Source organism: Gopherus flavomarginatus, chromosome 2 (assembly GCF_025201925.1).
Source record: "Gopherus flavomarginatus isolate rGopFla2 chromosome 2, rGopFla2.mat.asm, whole genome shotgun sequence".
Taxonomy (NCBI): Eukaryota; Metazoa; Chordata; order Testudines; family Testudinidae; genus Gopherus; species Gopherus flavomarginatus.
Genome location: NC_066618.1, coordinates 284,842,208 through 284,860,346, shown reverse-complemented (window position 1 = coordinate 284,860,346; position 18,139 = coordinate 284,842,208). Strand labels below are relative to the sequence as shown.

Sequence of the window (18,139 nt, the reverse complement as noted above, 5' to 3'; positions counted from 1 at the left end):
TTCCCTGCGGTTTGCTGGGTGGCTCCGGGAACGAGAGAGCAAACCGCGGCGAAGCGGGTCTCCTTTCCCGGTTTGCTCTCTCGTTCCCGGAGCCCCGAGCAAGCAGGTCTCCTTCCCTGCGGTTTGCTGGGTGGCTCCGGGAACGCGAGAGCAAACCGGGAAAGGAGACCCGCTTCGCCGCGGTTTGCTCTCTCGTTCCCGGAGCCACCCAGCAAACCGCAGGGAAGGAGTCCTGCTTGCTCTGGGCTCCGGGAACGAGAGAGCAAACCGGGAAAGGAGACCCGCTTCGCCGCGGTTTGCTCTCTCGTTCCCGGAGCCACCCAGCAAACCGCAGGGAAGGAGACCTGCTTGCTCGGGGCTCCGGGAACGAGAGAGCAAACCGCGGCAAAGCGGGTCTCCTTTCCCGGTTTGCTCTCTCGTTCCCGGAGCCCAGAGCAAGCAGGACTCCTTCCCTGCGGTTTGCTGGGTGGCTCCGGGAACGAGAGAGCAAACCGCGGCGAAGCGGGTCTCCTTTCCCGGTTTGCTCTCTCGTTCCCGGAGCCCCGAGCAAGCAGGTCTCCTTCCCTGCGGTTTGCTGGGTGGCTCCGGGAACGCGAGAGCAAACCGGGAAAGGAGACCCGCTTCGCCGCGGTTTGCTCTCTCGTTCCCGGAGACACCCAGCAAACCGCAGGGAAGGAGTCCTGCTTGCTCTGGGCTCCGGGAACGAGAGAGCAAACCGGGAAAGGAGACCCGCTTCGCCGCGGTTTGCTCTCTCGTTCCCGGAGCCACCCAGCAAACCGCAGGGAAGGAGACCTGCTTGCTCGGGGCTCCGGGAACGAGAGAGCAAACCGCGGCGAAGCGGGTCTCCTTTCCCGGTTTGCTCTCTCGTTCCCAGAGCCCAGAGCAAGCAGGTCTCCTTCCCTGCGGTTTGCTGGGTGGCTCCGGGAACGAGAGAGCAAACCGCGGCGAAGCTGGTCTCCTTTCCCGGTTTGCTCTCGCGTTCCCGGAACCCCCCTTGAAGCCGCCCAACAGCGCTGCAGTGTGGCCACATCTAACACCACTTGCAGCGCTGGTTGCTGTAAGTGTGGCCACTCTGCAGCGCTGGCCCTATACAGCTGTACTAATACAGCTGTAACAACCAGCGCTGCAAAACTTTAGATGTAGACATGGCCTCAGAGATGCGTGTAGAAAAATGGGCAGGCAGGCAATGACTGGTCTGAAGTGTGAAGCCATTGGCACCAGCCTAGCTTGAAATTGCTACTGCTTTGAAGGGGAGCCAGGTGCTGACAGCCAGAAATGGAAGAAAAAGTGAGGCAGGAGAGAACACAAAGGGCCTGCAGGTTCAGGAAAGCAAAGCAGGAAGGCATGAGAGAGAGCATGAAATGACTGCTTTGTGTAGATGTAGAAAGTCTACCAGAGCTAATAACAGGCAGGCTCTTAAAAGGGCCAGATTCAGCCACCAAAAGGAAGATTTGTTTAAGAATACCTCCACAATGGAATTAGCTTGACGCAATTCCACAGGATTAGCAAATGGACATTTGCCTGTAATACATGCTCCACAGAAAAGTATTTATCAGCAATTGTATGGCTCCAATACTATTATGGAAAAAAAAAACTTGATACACATTCTGGTACATACAAAAATGCACTGGAAAAGTAACTGTTGTATAGTCTCAAGAGGTACAGTGATTTCATTCACAAATATCTTTGGAGAGATTTTCAAAAGTACAAGTGGCAGTTAGAGCCACTGAAAGTCAAATAGCAGCTGGGTGCTCAACTGCCATTTGTGCCTTAGTTCCATATCTTGCTTCCACTTCTCCTCCCCTAAAATAAAAATCCCAGAAACTGCTTTAAGGACTACCTAAAAATTAATAAAAAATTCAACTTTAAAAATGTTTGTTTAGTTGGACAGAAATGGTATTTGCTGATATTTATATCAGACACTGCATGAAGCAAGTGATTTTTAATTTTAAAAAGTTTAAAGGTATCTGGATAAAGAATTTGTGAACCAATTTTCAGTCTCACAGGTTCTGGAACAACTGAAACATTGATTACCAAAGCAAAGACTAGCAGTTAACCATATCTATGCTACCAGTTATACACGTTTATCAAAGTGCGCAGTGACAATGAGAGCTACTCTAACAGAGAAGGAAAAGCGATCTAAACCTTGCTTTAAAAAAAAATCGGAATTAGTGATAATTAGTGCATAATACCTGTCAATGTCTTCTATCTTCTGCATATTAAACAGCAGCGAGGGAACTATCTTGTCCATATGCTGAGGCTCCCATATGGTTGCTCTGAGCTCATCATTAACTGTTTTACGTACTACTCCCTGAATGCCTCTGATTCCAGCAATTCGGATCCTAGGAGAGAAAAGAAATGTCTAAAGGTGGAAACGTAGCATAAGACTTAATGATTTATTTAGTTACTAGGCACTATGATTATGCAGTTTGGATTTCATTTCAGCTCTAAAATGGAATTAAATTGGAAAGCTGGTTAAAACTGTTAAGGACATACATATTGCCTTTAAATGGACACAAGGCTCCTACTGACATTGATGGAAGCAACTCATGCACACATGAGAACAATATATGGCCTTTAAAAGCTATACTGATATGGATCTTCAGGTAAACTTGCAAATATATATAATTGTTCAATGGTACAGACTGCCTCTCAAAGCACCAAGTGCATGTCTTACAAAAAAGAAGGAGCTAATCTTTCAAGATTTTTGAAGGTTGATATCTACGAGAATGATTAGAAATGACAGAAGTAAGTCAGAAAAGGCAAGACAGCCTGAATTGCTAGAACAGTTACATGTATCTTGATCAGTGAATAAAAGTGAAACATAAAATACGAAAGGGCACTTACATCTGTATTTATCAACCAAATACACCAAAAATGCTGACTGCAAAAAAATACAAACTGATATGCTCGGACCTCTACTAAGGACTTAGTCCTATTGATTACAGCCATTTATACAGTATCCATAATAGGGATGTAAATAACATGTGAAAACAATACCCACGTAACCGATTAAAATTCTATCATTACATGGTTAAATATTTAACCGGGGAACTATGGATGCCAGGGTGCTGCAGCACCCCTACGTTTTAGGCGGGGCTCCGCTGCCAGCCCTGCATCTGGGGATTCCAGCTGCTGGCCCTGCGCTTTGCTGCCCCCCGGAATCCCAGATGGAGTTTAATCACTAACAGAAACCCATAAGCATCAAGCTTAATTGGTTATATTCTTACAGTCCTAATCCATAAGTATAAATACAGGTGTAGTTTAGAAGAAACTATGTAAAAACACAACTTTATACAGAAAAGGTTCATATTTGTAGCACTGAACTGATAAATATTAAATATGTTGAGGCGCCAATAGCTATATTTTTATTATTTATTTATTTTACTTATTTTGCAACAAGAGACATTGAAATGAAGAAAGCTACTAATCATAAGAGGTGAGACGATTTAGCATAATTGGACTTTTTAAAATAAAGATTTTATCACTCCTTTAAAGCCATTTTAAATCTTAATTTCAGCACAAAGGAATATGGTCACTGGCCTTGATTCTTACTTCTCTAAGCTAACTGTTAGTCACATTGCTAAACTAAACTAAAATATTCCAAGCTTTACTTCATAAATGGCACTTTATTCACTAGGCACACAGTTAAAGGAAAATAAGAGAGCTACGATTCTGAATAATCTATTGTAGGTCTAAATAGGATTTGGTACCAGGAACTAAATCTGTTTCTAGGAGTTCATGCAAGACTGCTTTAATATGGTTAATGTAAGAGGTAGAGACAACATGTGTAAGTGATTGGGATGCACTTCAAATAGCTAGAGAAATGCAGGTTTATTACTTTAGTAGATGTATAGTGTAGTCTTGTAATTCCAATTTTAAGAAGTCTAGAAATTACAGTTAAATTTCAGTCACATAATGTCATCCATAATATTAACATTTCTGAAGTGAGATGTTTATTATTCTTCATAGGAAAGTAGCATGACTTTAATCAAGAATGCTCATTTAATTCTCAATTACACATCTTTGGTGTACAATCAAGTTTTGCTCATGTAATGATTATACCAATAATCACCCCTATCAAAAGGTACTTACATAGTGAAGATTTGTTCATCTTGAGTGACTTCACTGTCCATCCCAATGGCAACTTTTGCATTAACTCCTATGATTATCTAATTTTTTTTATGAAGGAGGTGATGAGAACCAAGTTTAAGACTTCTGTACAGACAGGCACTTTCAATCTGACCCTTAGAATCAATTTGGAGCTTGAGAATCGGAGTTATAGTAATGTCCTGAAAAATTTGCTAGCTCATTTGCCAACATGAGTAGGAACTTGTCCTGGAAAGTGGGGTTCTGCAGAATTTAAGTTTTCATTAAAAAAAAAAATCCTAGCCTTTAGGGAAGCCTCTTTCACAATGATAATGTAAATTGAATTGGATCAATTCAGAATTACTTCAGGCTGACAGGAAACTTAGACATAAAAAATGCAAATTATTTAAGACCATAATTCTGCCCCTGAACACTGGGAGGAAGGTATACTTTCTTTCTGATCACAGTGGGAGAAGAGCTACTTATTCCAGCACTATGTGGGAGGAAAAAGGCCAGTGGATCTGTACAGCAGCAGCACCACAGGCCCAGCTCTCATATCCTTACTGTCACTGTTGTGCAGGAAACTCCTGTGAAGCTGGGGCTTTTGTTGTGCTGAAGGAACGTGAATCCTCTATCTTCTGGCATAATTCCTGCACAAGAGAATGGCTCAGCTTCCACTAGAAGTGGTCACTTCCAATACTCAAAGAAAGGGGTTGGATCTACACCTGAATATTGTAAGCATATCAGATGCATGTTAACCTTGAAATCCTTCTGCATCTTAGTTTTGTCCCCAAAAGACTAGATATTTGGAACTACTGGATGATTTGTCAAAGTCTGCAGCCTTATGACAATTGTATTGGGACACACTCTAGTTTAAGGCCAGGACCTATCCCCATTCCTGCTGGTGTGAGGAACAAGATTGGAAATTACCAGAGTCATGTTCCAACCACATCTCTATGATCAGCATGCTTTATGACCTTGTCCAGGTTGATAAGGAAACTAAGACCATATGCTAATCTTTACAATTCATAGAGCACTTTGAGTTCTAAGTAAAAAGTGCCCTAAGTGTTAATTATTTTTAATGACCATACAACCACTGAAGCTTCATGTTGTCCCATGAAGATGCATTGTGAGTATGCTTTCCTTAATAAAAATATACAGCTTTCAGATGAATATTTCAATTATTTCTTACATTATAAACTCCTCTGAGCAAAGAAAGTGTCTTTTGTACTACACCTAACAGAGTAGGCCTCCACCCAATGCTGACTAATATAAATATTTAACAACAATTTGGGTTTTTACTGTTGAAGGCAATCTGAACAATCTAATACATGAAAGCAGAAAAAATCAGTATTGTTACAGGTTAGGATGAACCTTGCTGGTGGGTGCAGCCACCACCTTTCATTCAGAATAAATGTAGAGGCCATTACACTCCCTTATAGAACCTGGTAGCTGAAGCAGCTGTGACCTCCCACTCCAAAACAGGCACACCACCACCCAAAACAAAGGAACATGTAGGCAAGAGGCTTAGCTGGCTATTGTTTTATGAAGGCCATGTATCTGTGAAAGAAACAAAGACCAGAGAACCTGAGAGAGAAAGCACAAGGAAGCCCCAGACAGCAGCACCAGTAGCACATCATTCTCCTAACAGTGTGAAAAAGGGTAAAAATATAGTGGAGTTATAAATCATTCTGTTAAAAAAAAATTCTCACAAATTCTAATATGTTTGAGTAGTTTCAATAAAGTGTACATGTAGTTTACATAACAAATGAGAACACTTCACTAGAGGGAGCTAAAGACCAAAAAAACATAGTGTTTATGTAATACTAAAAAACAAGCCCATTGTGCAATATACTGACATTTTATGAATTAAAAGTGTTTTTATACTACTGACATGCTGGCCCTTAAATTACACTAATTTATATACAAAATGCCATCCTTAACCACAGCTTACACTCCCACTACACAAAATGGACTAACAGTGATCCTACCAAACAAAGCAGAAAATGTTATGTTAAGCTGGCAAATCTATTCCTGTATCTATTTACGTTTTAACATACAAAAGTCATCACCACGATGTTTATACTTTAGATAAACTGACTACAGGTAACTGTTTGGAAGGTCACTACTGAAAATTCAGCTAAGCGTGAACAGTTTATTTTGTACCATAATATATTTTTTGCACTATTGTCGTAGTAAAGGATTTTGATTACTTATACAAACTAAATATTTCCTTTGTAAGTGAAGACTTATTAGAAGCCTACTACTCAGGTCTGGAAGGGAACCTGGTGCCCTAGGAGAACCACAATATTTTCCCATCCCCTCCTCCATTCCTCAGACAGCTTCACCTCTCTCTTGGAAATACAGTGGCAGAGGTCTACCCAATTCCCTTCCAGAGAAGCAGAGGCAGCAGCAGCAGCATGGGGCCCTCTTCTTTCCCAGCCTAGAGTAGCAGCAGGGATCCGTTTAGAAGCAGTAGATGCATTAACAGGGGTCCCCCTGGCCTCCCGACTAAAGTATCAATTAATCAATACCTCAATCGTGAGGCCTGACTTCTCATGTGACTCATATGGTTGTAGTCTCGGCCCTATGTCCCTTAATATATTTGGTGCAATCTTGCAGCCCTTTTTCAGGTAAACCTTAACTACACTGGGAGTTTTAACTGAGTAAGACTTGCAGTACGAGGCGTATTTTCCTGAAATAATGCATAGGTTGTAATGTTAGTTCCTTGAATGATCACCGAATGTTATAACTATTGTACTTCACTTCCGCTTTAGTTTTGAACAGAGTACATAGCAATACAATATAAACTGGTACTTACTCAGTTCGTGTTTCTGGATCACTGTGACAGGAATGACACATGGCACTAAATCGAGAAACAAAAAAATCATAGCGTCTGTGATATGAAGGGGTGTCTTCCTCAATGTTGGCAAATTTGACAAACTAGGGGACAAAAGAAAAAAAAAGCACGGTTAGAAAATTCTTTGTAACAAAAGTTTCCACAAAAGAGAACTAGAAGGGTTTTTAGTTTTTAATTCCAGAACTTTCAAAAGGGCTGTTTAATGTTCACAAAGTTGAATATTTAAAAATTGAACAGAAAAAAGAATCCTCATGTTGCAATGCAGTGTAGAATATCTGCACAATAAGAGCAGAATTAATAATTTATCCTGGTTTATTTGGTTAATCTAGTAAAACAAAAAGGAAACATGTAGCTTGGGGGGGGGGTGGGAAGAGAAAGAGGAGAGTAAATATGCCTTGCCCTAATTTGCTCCAGAAAAATATCAGCCCAGCTCAGAAAACTATAGACCCTAAGTGATTTTTGCTTATTTTGGATTCATGTGCTTAGCTAATGGATTTTTTTTTTAAGTGTTCTGATGTAATTTTTCATCATCTTATAAAATCTGTGAAGACCAAGACAGCTGGCCTTGCAATCTAATGGTAGGTCAACAAGCTATACAAAAGTGATCAGTTTTGTTCACAAGCCTGTTCTCCAGGCCAGCAGAGGCCAAAAGCATTGTGTAGGCCATGAAATCAGAGCCTGGAGGTGGGAGGGAAGGAGTGACCTCATGTTGCTGCAGGTGATTCACTTTGGGTCACAGGGAGCACCACTGGCAGGCTGTAGAAGGAACTGCTTTAACCCTCACCAGCTAGAGGAAGGACAGTCACAAATATTTCCTTTGAAAGAGTGAGCATTCATGGGAGATCCTAGAGGACTCTTCCTCTCCAACCCTGTGAAATCAGTATTGCCAGTCTCGAGCATGTAAACATGTGTCCAGCCCCAAAAACACATGATACAAGAGAGCCATGAGTTTTAAGCCAAAGTAATAAACGCTGGGTTCTTTTTATCTGCAGTGTGGTTAAGTCTGTGGCTTTAGGGTGCACTGGCTTCAAATTTCTAACCTTTTCTCTGTAACAATGAAGGTTAGAACAAAATTAAAATGAAAGCTGAGATTGTCAGACCATCTCTTGATTCCAACTAGTAGGGGTTTAAAAATATATCAAATGTCATAAGATTCACCACAAATAAAAATCCACGAGAGTTGGCAACACTGTTTTATCCTAATTAAAAACAAAACAAAACAAAAAGGGTTAAATTGCAGTACATTTTATTTTCAAAAGCTGTTCCATTAGTAGCTGCATTATTTCAAAGTGATCTAAATGAAACTGAATGAAGAGCACACCTTGTGGTGCGCGAACATTTAAAATTGAAACAAAGTGTTGCATCATAACATTCCGGGGGGGGGGGGGAAGGCATCTACCCAAACAACCTCACAAAGCTGTTTGCCAGGTTGAACAGTCTATCTAAACTATGTACCAAATAATGGCATCTCCTATTGCTCTGTGGTATTTGAAACAGAAATTAACAAGCTGCATTCAATTTACAAAAATTCAAACTTTTAGCAGAATTTCCATAATGCCGCATGGTTTGCACAAAATGCTCTGAACATTATAAAAGTAAAAAAAAGTCCATAAATGATACAGGATAATGCTGAATGTTACCTAATGTTATCTGCAACTTTTAAACACTAAACTATCAAATGGATTAGTAGTCCCACTGAGTAGAAATGTTGATTGTGTTTATATCCTTTACAATGCTGTACAATAGGGGTCAACAACCTCTGGCACGCAACTCGCCAGGGTAAGCATCCTGGCGGGCCTGGCCAGTTTGTTTACCTGCCATGTCCACAGGTTCAGCCGCTCGCGGCTCCCACGGGCCGCAGTTCACTGCTCCAGGCCAATGGGGGTTGCGGGAAGTGGAGCGGGCCGAGGGATGTGCTGGCCGTGGCTTCCCGCCACCCCCATTGGCCTGAAGCGGCAAACCACGGCCAGTGGGAGCCACGATCAGCCAAACCTGCAGATGCGGCAGATAAATAAACTGGCCCGGCCCGCTAAGGGCTTACCCTGGTGAGCTGCGTGCCAGAGATTGCCAACCCCTGCTATACAATCACTGGCTATAAAAATCAACATCTTCTACAGCAATGAAGAGTTCTTGACTCAAAAGAACATGTGAGTGATGTGTTCCAGATGATATTTGTATGGCTTCTGCACAAGAGAGAGTTGCTGAAGAAGCCTCGGGAGATAACTGACCCCCCACAAATTTAGTTGCTTACACAAAAATATTGGTTGAAAAAAAGGAATGGAATAGTTCAGACCACAGAAAAAAGCTCTGGATGCCACATCTAAGAATTCAAACTGTATCTCTGACAAGAAATTAGTATCTTTTTAGCATCTAGATGGACTTTTGGTCTGACCCAATGTGGCCATTCTTATATTCTTATCTCAAAGTCCCAAAATGAGCCAAATTTGAAGACATAGTTAACACTTCTTTACAAATCACCAAGCACAGTCTAGAGCAGTATTTCATAAAATCATAGAATATCAGGATTGGAAGGAACATCAGGAGGTCATCTAGTTCAACACCCTGCTCAAAGCAGGACCAATCCCCAGACAGATTTTTGCCCCAGATCCTTAAATGGCCCCCTTGGGGATGGAACTTAGGTTTAGCAGGCCAATGTGCAAACCACTGAGCTATCTCTTCCCCCTTCCCTTTTTCAACGACCAGTCCATGGACTGGCAACAATCCCTGAGATCTCCCTGACACAGTTTAGGAAGGCAGCAAGTTGGTACCTGGTATCAAAAAGGTTGAGAAACACTGATCTAGAGCAGGGGTCGGCAACCTTTCGGAAGTGCTTTGCTGAGTCTTCATTTATTCACTCTAATTTAAGGTTTTGCATACCAGTAATACATTTTAACATTTTTAGAAGGTCTCTTTCTATAACTCTGTAATATATAACTAAACTATTGTTGTATGCAAAGTAAATAAGGTTTTTAAAATGTTTAAGAAGCTTTATTTAAAATTAAATTAAAATGCAGAGCCCCTGGACTGGAGGTCAGGGCCCGGGCAGTGTGAGTGCCCCTGAAAATCAGCTCGCGTGCTGCCTTCAGCACCCTTGCCATAGTTTGCCTACCCCTGATCTAGAGCATCCCTTCCATCATGTTCCCTTAACTTTAGAACTGGCCTGTATCAACAGGTCATCCAGATATGACTGGAAAAGCCATGTGGAATCTGCAGCAGTCACTACCACGATATTTTGTTTTTTTTTAAATTCAGGGGCACTGTACGAACTTAAAGGTGAGAGCTCTGTATTTGAGGGATATATGAAACTGTTACCATTCATTATCTTCCTTTGCCCTTGCATCTCTTTCTCCCGTTTCCTCTGCAACATCAGTTCTGTATCCAACAACCTCACTGCCATCATTTTACCCACTGAGAGCTGTTGTTCCAGTTTAAATTTAGCAGATATCTTAGGACTCTATTCTAAGCATCACTGAAAAAGCTGGCTCTAAAACCTGAGAACAAAAGTGTTCTTCCTGGAAACAGAGTACACTGGATTGTCACATGGTAAGAAAGTGACGAACAATCAAACCAATGTTCTAAGGTCTATTGCCACTCATTTGTCTGAAGGAGAACAGCCCACAGACACTCATTGTAGAACCTAAGCAACACAGCAACATTTTCTCTTGACACACTACTTTATAATTTTTTTTTAAAGCTTTCCTCTCTAAGGGCTTCAGGAATAGGCTTCAGATACCTGCTGTCCTATTGCTTGTTTCACAGCATTGCTAATTATGTGGCAGTGTGATTAATTAGGTTGTCTGCAAAATGGCTTTTTTAGACAAATCAATCCTCTACAGTGTAATGAACCATAAAGTTCAGGAAAGAGGAAAACAGGAGGACCTAATTTTAACATGTTCACAAACGTTCAAACATCTTCAGAGCCTATTCAAGTGATTTGTCCAGATCAATTCTTGTAAAAGGCTTTTGGTTTTGTGGTGCATGATCCACCTTCTATGGGAACAGAAGAGGGGGTTATATCATTTGATCTTTCTCTCTCAGGCCTCGTCTACACTACAAACTTGGGTCGATGGAAGCCGCCTTAAATAGACATAATAATATATGCATCTACACTACCAGGTCCCTTCTGCTGACATAAGTCGCCTATAACAGCATTTCATTACTGCACCTCTTCAAGTGGCGGAGCACTTAATTTGATATCGATGGGTCAACACAGAGGTAGCATAGACACAGCTTTGTGTGGTTTGACTCAAATGGCCTACAGGAGGTGTCCCACAATGCTCTGCTGTGACTGCTCTGGACATCGCGATTCTCAGCAGTGACCCCACGACTCCTTCCCCAAACACATTATGGACATCTCCCAGGAGTATGAATCCTGGGCCACCACAGGCAACAACAAGGGGGACATTTTGGAGGAAGACGGGAGACAGGTGAGTGGTAGATCCATTCTCCCTGACAGCCAGGACCTGTTCCTAACCCCAGAGCCCAGCCAGTCTCAGGACAGCATGGTGGCCAAGTGTGATACTGGTGAAGGCACCTCTGGTGAGTATACATTTCCAAACAAACTGTAGGGCTTACATGCTATTATATTTTATGTTTAATTTGAACAAAAAATGAGGAGCATTGGCTATCTGTTTCGAAGTTGCTGCTCCAGCTACGCAGATAGTGCTCCCCGGGAAAGACTGTTTATGTGCACAGGGATGGCCCGGAATCCTCCCTGGACATCTCTACGAAACTTTCATGAAGGTACCTTGCAATTCTTTGCAGGTTTCTGGGGAGGACTGCCTTATTTCTTCTACCATGGAAGGACACTTCCCTACACCACTCCACTATTAACTCTGCTGGCATCATTCTGGTACACAGCATAGCAGCATAAGGACCAGGTCTGTACCCAGACGCTTGCAGCATCTGCTCCCTTGCTCCCTCTGGAAACTATCACATAAGGTCACCTAGAGAAAACAGGCGAAGTTTTCATTACAAGTGCTAATACCACAAACAGTGGAGCATGTGAGCCACCTCTCCCCTCTCCTGGTGAATTCTGGGTCCCAACCACACTTTGCCTAACGTGCCATTGCTTTGGTTGGCAGGGACTGGCATCTACTAAGACAGTGGCTCTCAAACTTTTGTACTGGTGACCCCTTTCCCACAGGATGCCTCTGAGTGCGATCCCCCGTATAAATTAAAAAACACTTAACACTATTATAAATCCTGGAGGCGAAGCAGGATTTAGAGGTGGAGAGCTTGCAACCCCCCCCCCACCACGTAATAACCTCGCGACCCCTTAGGGGGTCACAACACCCAGTTTGAGCATTAAGGAAAGGGGGGAAGAAGGCTTCCTGTGTTATCCCCCACCCTATGGAACCGCCCGAGAGACAGCAGTTTGGGAGTCTTAACACTGGGACAGGTTCTCAAGCAACTTCCATGTTCCTAGGGGGAGGGGGCATTGTTTACCTGTCCACTTGTGCCCTCAATGTGAATTTCCCACAAGTTACAGCACAAGGCTCGTCGCCCATGTCGTAGGGTTGGAATAGGAAACCGACCCATTGAATAGCTAGGTATTCTGATTATGTTCTGGCTTACACTGGACTGTGATAAGAGGAGTGTTGTTTTTTTTTTAAATACCAACCTTGCACCAGAACCAGCATAGAGCTAACAATGGTTGCCTTGTGCTTTGCATGCCTTATAGCCAAAAGCTTGTTCTACGGTGCATCCTCCAAACCGGGAGAGAGGTTATCGCAGATCAAAAGGCAGAAAAAGAGGACACCGGATGACACGCTCAGCAAGTGTGATGGGGCAAGGCCAGATGGCTACAGTAAAGTAGTGAGGAACAGGTATGTTAACCCCAAGCTAAACAAACCCCTGGTACCATGGTAACCAAATGGCAGTTGCTCCAGGTTAATCAAGACACCTGGGGCCAATTAATATCCTTCTAGAAGGCAGTGGAGATAGTTAGATTGATTGAGACACCTGAAGCCAATCAAGGGCTGGCTGGAACTAGTTAAAAGCCTCCCAGTTAGTCAGTGAGGCAGGGGTGTCAGGAGCTATAGGGGGGAGCCGCTCTGTTGGAGGAATGAAGCAACACGAATTCATATCAGGTGTAAAGAAGGAGGCCCTGAGTTAACGGTGAAGGAGATATTGAGTGGGGGCTGCTGGGGAAGTGGCCCAGGGAATTGTACACGTCCTATTTCCAAAAAGTCAGCTACCATAGCTGCTAATTTTAGGGTCCCTGAGCTGGAGCCCAGAGTAGAGGGTGGGCCCGGGCTCCCCCTTCCCCTCCCTGATTAATCACTGAGACCGGGAGACAACAGAGACAGTGTAAGGGAGGATTGCTTCTCCTCACCTCTGTTGTTGGCTTATGATGAAAATGGCTCAGTAAGCTGTGACTCTTGCCTCTAGAGAGAGAAGGGCTACGTGGAGGGTCACAGTAAGCCTCTGAGGCTAGCAAAACTACGTCACGAAATGCAGAACCCACGGAGTCAAGGACAGAACTGTCACACAAGATAATGAATGCTTCAGGGACAGCTGAGACGTAGCCCAGAGCCTAGAGGATTTCACTTTCCGAGAAACCGGACATGGACATGGAGAGCAGGGGAGCGTCCCAGGACCATGCCACACAGGAAGAGATGCTGTGGATTATGAAGGACCAATCAAACATGTTGAGATATCTGGATGAGCTTCAAGAAAAACATATTGGGCAGGACTCCATCTGGAGGCCTTGCAGAACTGCCTGCAAGCATTACCCTGTTCAAAAAAACCCCTACCCCAAACGGTACAGGAGGGAGGGGGGAATTCAGTATCCTTTCCACTCAACCCTAGGGGAGGATACAGAGAACAAATGGAGCCCATCCTTGACCTTTGATGCTACCCATGCTTTTGAAAAACAATCTGACTTACTTGGTTTCTCCCCTCCCAATTTTATCAGCCAATTTGCCCAAGGTTAACTTATTTCTCTGCTCTTTCAGTTTCTTTGTGTGTATACAATAAAAGTAAATACTTTGAGATAGAAAGGCTCTTCATTTATTTTACTCATGGAGGTTTGGGTTGGGTACAGGAAAACTGATGCAACGGAGGGGATGGTAAGGGAAGGCAGAATGCAGATAACTGGCACACATTACTGTGGCTCATTACTGAAAAGCGTTTTCAAAGCCTCCCAGAGATGAAGAGCTCTTTGCTGGGCTCTTACTGCCCTGGTATCTGGTTGCTTAAAATTAGCTGCCAAACTATCTGCCTCCATGCCCCATGCCTGTGGAAACTTCTCTCCCCTTGCCTCACTGATAAAATGCAGCACACAGCATGCAGCGATAGCAATGGGGATATTGCTCTCACTGAGGTCTATCCTAGTAAGTAAACCGCACCAGTGACCCTTTAAACATCCAGAGGCACAGTCCCTCACCATACTGCACTTGGTCAGCCTATTGTTGAACCGCTTCTTACTGCTATCCAGGCGGCTGGTTACAGCTTCATAGCCATGGGAGCAAGGGGTAGGCTGGGTCTCTCAGGATCACGACTGGCATTTCAACATGATCAGTGGTTATTTTGTGGTCTGGAAAGGAAGTTCTTGCTTGCAGCTTTCTGAACAGACCTCTGTTCCTAAAGATGCACGTCTTGCACTTTTCCTGACCATTCCATGCTGATGTCAGTGAAACACCCCTTGTGATCCACCAGCGCTTGCATCGTCATTGAAAAGTATCCCTTACAGTTTATGTACTCTTTGGCAAAGTGGTCTGGTGCCAAGATAGGAATATGCATGCCATCTATCGCCCCACCACAGTTAGGGAACCCCATCACAGCAAAACCATCCACTATGTCCTACAAGTTGTCCAGAGTCACTACCTTTCTTAGCAGAAGTTGATTAATGACCCTGGCCCACTTGGATCATAACAGCTCCCACAGTGGATTTACCAACTCCAAATTCACAGTCTGGTGTTGCAAGCTTGCACAGAGCAACCACCACTCGCTTCTCTACTGTCAGAGCAGCTCATTTTAGAGTTGCTGCACTACAGGGCTGGGGAAACCTCTGCACAAAGTTCCTGGAAAGTGGCCTTCTACATTCAAAAGTTCTGCAGCCAGTGCTCGTCATCCAATAGCTGCATAACGATGCGGTCCAACCAGTCTGTGCTTGTTTCTCGGGACCAGAAATGGCACCCCACTGTGTTCAGCTGATGCACGACTGCCAGCAGCAACTGGGAATTGTTTCATTCTATGGCTTGCAGTAGGCTGCTTGCATGACATCACAATGTTCCATGTGATGGCTCCTGTCTCTGCACTGGAAATACTGCAGGATAAGGCACACGGTGTTAGTAATGCTCACAACAAGAGTGCACGGCTGAGCAGGCTCCATGCTTCTCAGGCTATGGTGCATGTGCTGGTAAGGCAGGTTTTCAGAAAAAGGCACAAAAAAACATGGGCTGTTTGCTGTTGAAATTGGGAGGGAGGGAGGGAGTCAATTATGGGTAGCCATCTCACATTACAACTAACTGCAGGATGTTTTGGGAAGGGCTCGCAACGCCTCATGGGATGCCGAAGACATATTCCCATTCCCCCCTGCAACAATGTTTCAGTCCCATGAGGAGCTGCAAGCCCTTCCCAAAACATCCTGCGGTTAGTTGTACTGTGGGACAGCCACCCATGGTGAACTGGTCTGTGCATTAATGCAAGTGCTGCTAATGAGGATGCACGCCACCAACACAATAAGCATGGTGTGGACATACAAGATCAATTTAATACGGAGGCTTGATGTTGTCTTACATAAAACCGGCTTAAGTTTGTAGTGCAGATACGCCCTCAGTGAAAGAGGAACCAGTTTCCAAAAGAACAGACTGGTGTTAACCCAACACCAAAAGGGGAGGATGAAAAGAAGCCACAAATGAGCACTCAGAGCACAAAATCATGATGACAATAAAATTAATCGGGAAACTAGAGGTTGTGAAGAGAAGAAATTATTTGAATTGCTTATACATTAATGCTCAGAGCCTAGGTAACAAACAAGATGAACTCAAATTGCTTATTTATTAGCATAAATTTGATCTAGTTAGCATTACTGAAACCTGGTGGGATGATTTTCATGACTGATATGCTAAAAATCAATTGATTTTTTATAGTCTATTTAGGAAGGATCAAGTGAGAAAATGGAAAAGTGGCTATTCTATGTCAAAAATTACATTACCTGTTTCCAAGTCACTGACAGCTCAGGAGAAAGTGATCTTGTATGCTTACAGATCAGTGTCCTAACAGATACAAACAAGTACTCAGTCTCGTGCTTTATCTGCTACAGGCCACCAAACACTAGGGAACAGGATAACTGGTTCCTTAAGCACCTATCTAGAATGTGTACAGGGAAAAATAGCTGCATGTTCATGGGGGATTTCAATTTCAGTGATATATGTAGAGATATTTGGAATTTCTAAATACTGTAGTTGACAATTTTCTAATTCCAGAACTTGCATTCAACATGGGGGGGATTCTATATTTAGGGTGACCAGATGTCCCGTTTTTATAGAGGCGGTCCCATTTTGGGGGAATTTTTCTTCTATAGGCGCCTGTGACCCCCCCCATCCCGTCCCGTTTTTTCCACAGTTGGTATCTGGTCACCCTATCTATATTGGGCCTCATCTTGACAGACAGAGGAACTGATCACAGAACTAAACATTAGTGGTAGCTTCGGTATGAGTGATAATGATTTGATTATATCTGTAATGTGCAAATAGAATAAAGTCCAAATAAGTAATATATATGGTGACGGAGTTAGGCCAAACAGCTGTAGGAAAGCGCGGACACAGTCCCCCACTCCCTCATTTGTGGAAATTAAAGGGGTCAGCACACTCAGTGCAATGGATAAGCCTCAGCCTGGAAAAACTACCTTTGTGATGATGGTATCTCCCCTGCCAGGTAAGTATAGAAGGCCGGTATATTAGCCCCAGGATAAACAGGTCCCTTTTCCCCTGGTAATTGAACAAGGGTTACTCCACATTAATTAGGACACGTGGGGTCAATCAAGGGCCTGCCAGAACCTGTTAAAAGCCTCTCCTCCAGTCAGATAGGTGCACGCAACAGGAGCTGTGGGGAACGGACATGCTACTGGAGAGCTGGACAGTGCAGATACTGAAACGATGGAGACCGACTTCATAGATAGATGTGAAGAGCAGGGGAAACTCTGCCCAGCAGGGACTACAGCCCTTTCAGGCTGGTTTGGGGAGAAGAGACCCCGCCAGAGGGGAGTGACTAAACTGGGCTCTTGGCCTGCCGCCACTACACCCAGAGTAGTTACCAGAGACTAAGAGGTTTCTCTCCCCCTCCTGTCAGGGAGGCCTGGAGCAACTCCTGCCCAGACAATGTGGGGGCAGTAAACCCAGGGGCATGGGGAAATTCCCAGGGAGAGAGGAATCCCCCAGCCCGCCACTAAGAGGAAGCCCAGAAACAACCGAGGCGGAGAAGGAACTCTGCCACAATACCTGATGCTTAAAGATAGCCAAATTCACAAAGCTGAAAACAATTATGAGCAAAATCAATTGAAAGAACAAATTTTAACAGAAAAATGTGAATGGGAATTGTCTAAGAACATTTTAGTAAATGCCCAAAAAGCCACAGTGCAATCATTGAGAAAGATTTAAAACAAATAAACAAACACATCAAGCAAGCAAACTTATCTGGATTAGAGGGGCAGTGAAGGCAGCAATGAAAACAAACAGTAAATGGAAGAAAGGGAAAGTTGATAGTGCTGAATAAAAATAAGGCGAAGAATTAGGGGAAATTGATAAGAGATACATTAGGACACAAATCTATGACAAGCAGAGTTAAGGACAATAAGGAGTTTAAGTATTAGGGACAAAAATAATCCTAACAATGGTATTAGTCAATTACACTAGAAGGACATGGTAGAATTGTAAATCATGTAGAAAAGGAGGAAGTGTTCAATAAATATTTCTGTTCTGTATTTGGAAAAAAATATTATTACAAAGCACTTTCCATTCCAATAGCAGCTCAGGAGGATGATAAACAGCAACGACTCCAATCAGACACTTTTAAACCAGCAGGCTCAGATAACTTACTTCCACAAGTTTTAAAAGAGAATGGAGGAGCTTGCTGGATCTTATTAAGGCCTTGTCTATGTTACACTGTTTTGTCAACAAAAGTCAGCTTTCGTCAACAAAACAGTAGATGTGTAGACTCTACAATGCTCCTTCCACAGAAAAA

The 18,139-nt window shown here is 43.4% G+C and overlaps 1 protein-coding gene across 3 annotated transcripts in view; it reads right to left on the bottom strand.

Moving 5' to 3' along the window:
* Window positions 1-18,139, bottom strand: part of EFR3A (EFR3 homolog A) — a 165,694-nt gene that overhangs the window by 79,006 nt on the left and 68,549 nt on the right. For all 3 annotated transcript variants that reach the window (XM_050940803.1, XM_050940805.1, XM_050940804.1), the window contains 2 exons: window positions 6,911-7,032; window positions 2,193-2,342 (listed from right to left, as the gene is read on the bottom strand). In XM_050940803.1, the coding sequence (XP_050796760.1) occupies window positions 2,193-2,342; window positions 6,911-7,032 (272 nt within the window). The remainder of the gene's footprint in view (window positions 1-2,192; window positions 2,343-6,910; window positions 7,033-18,139) is intronic.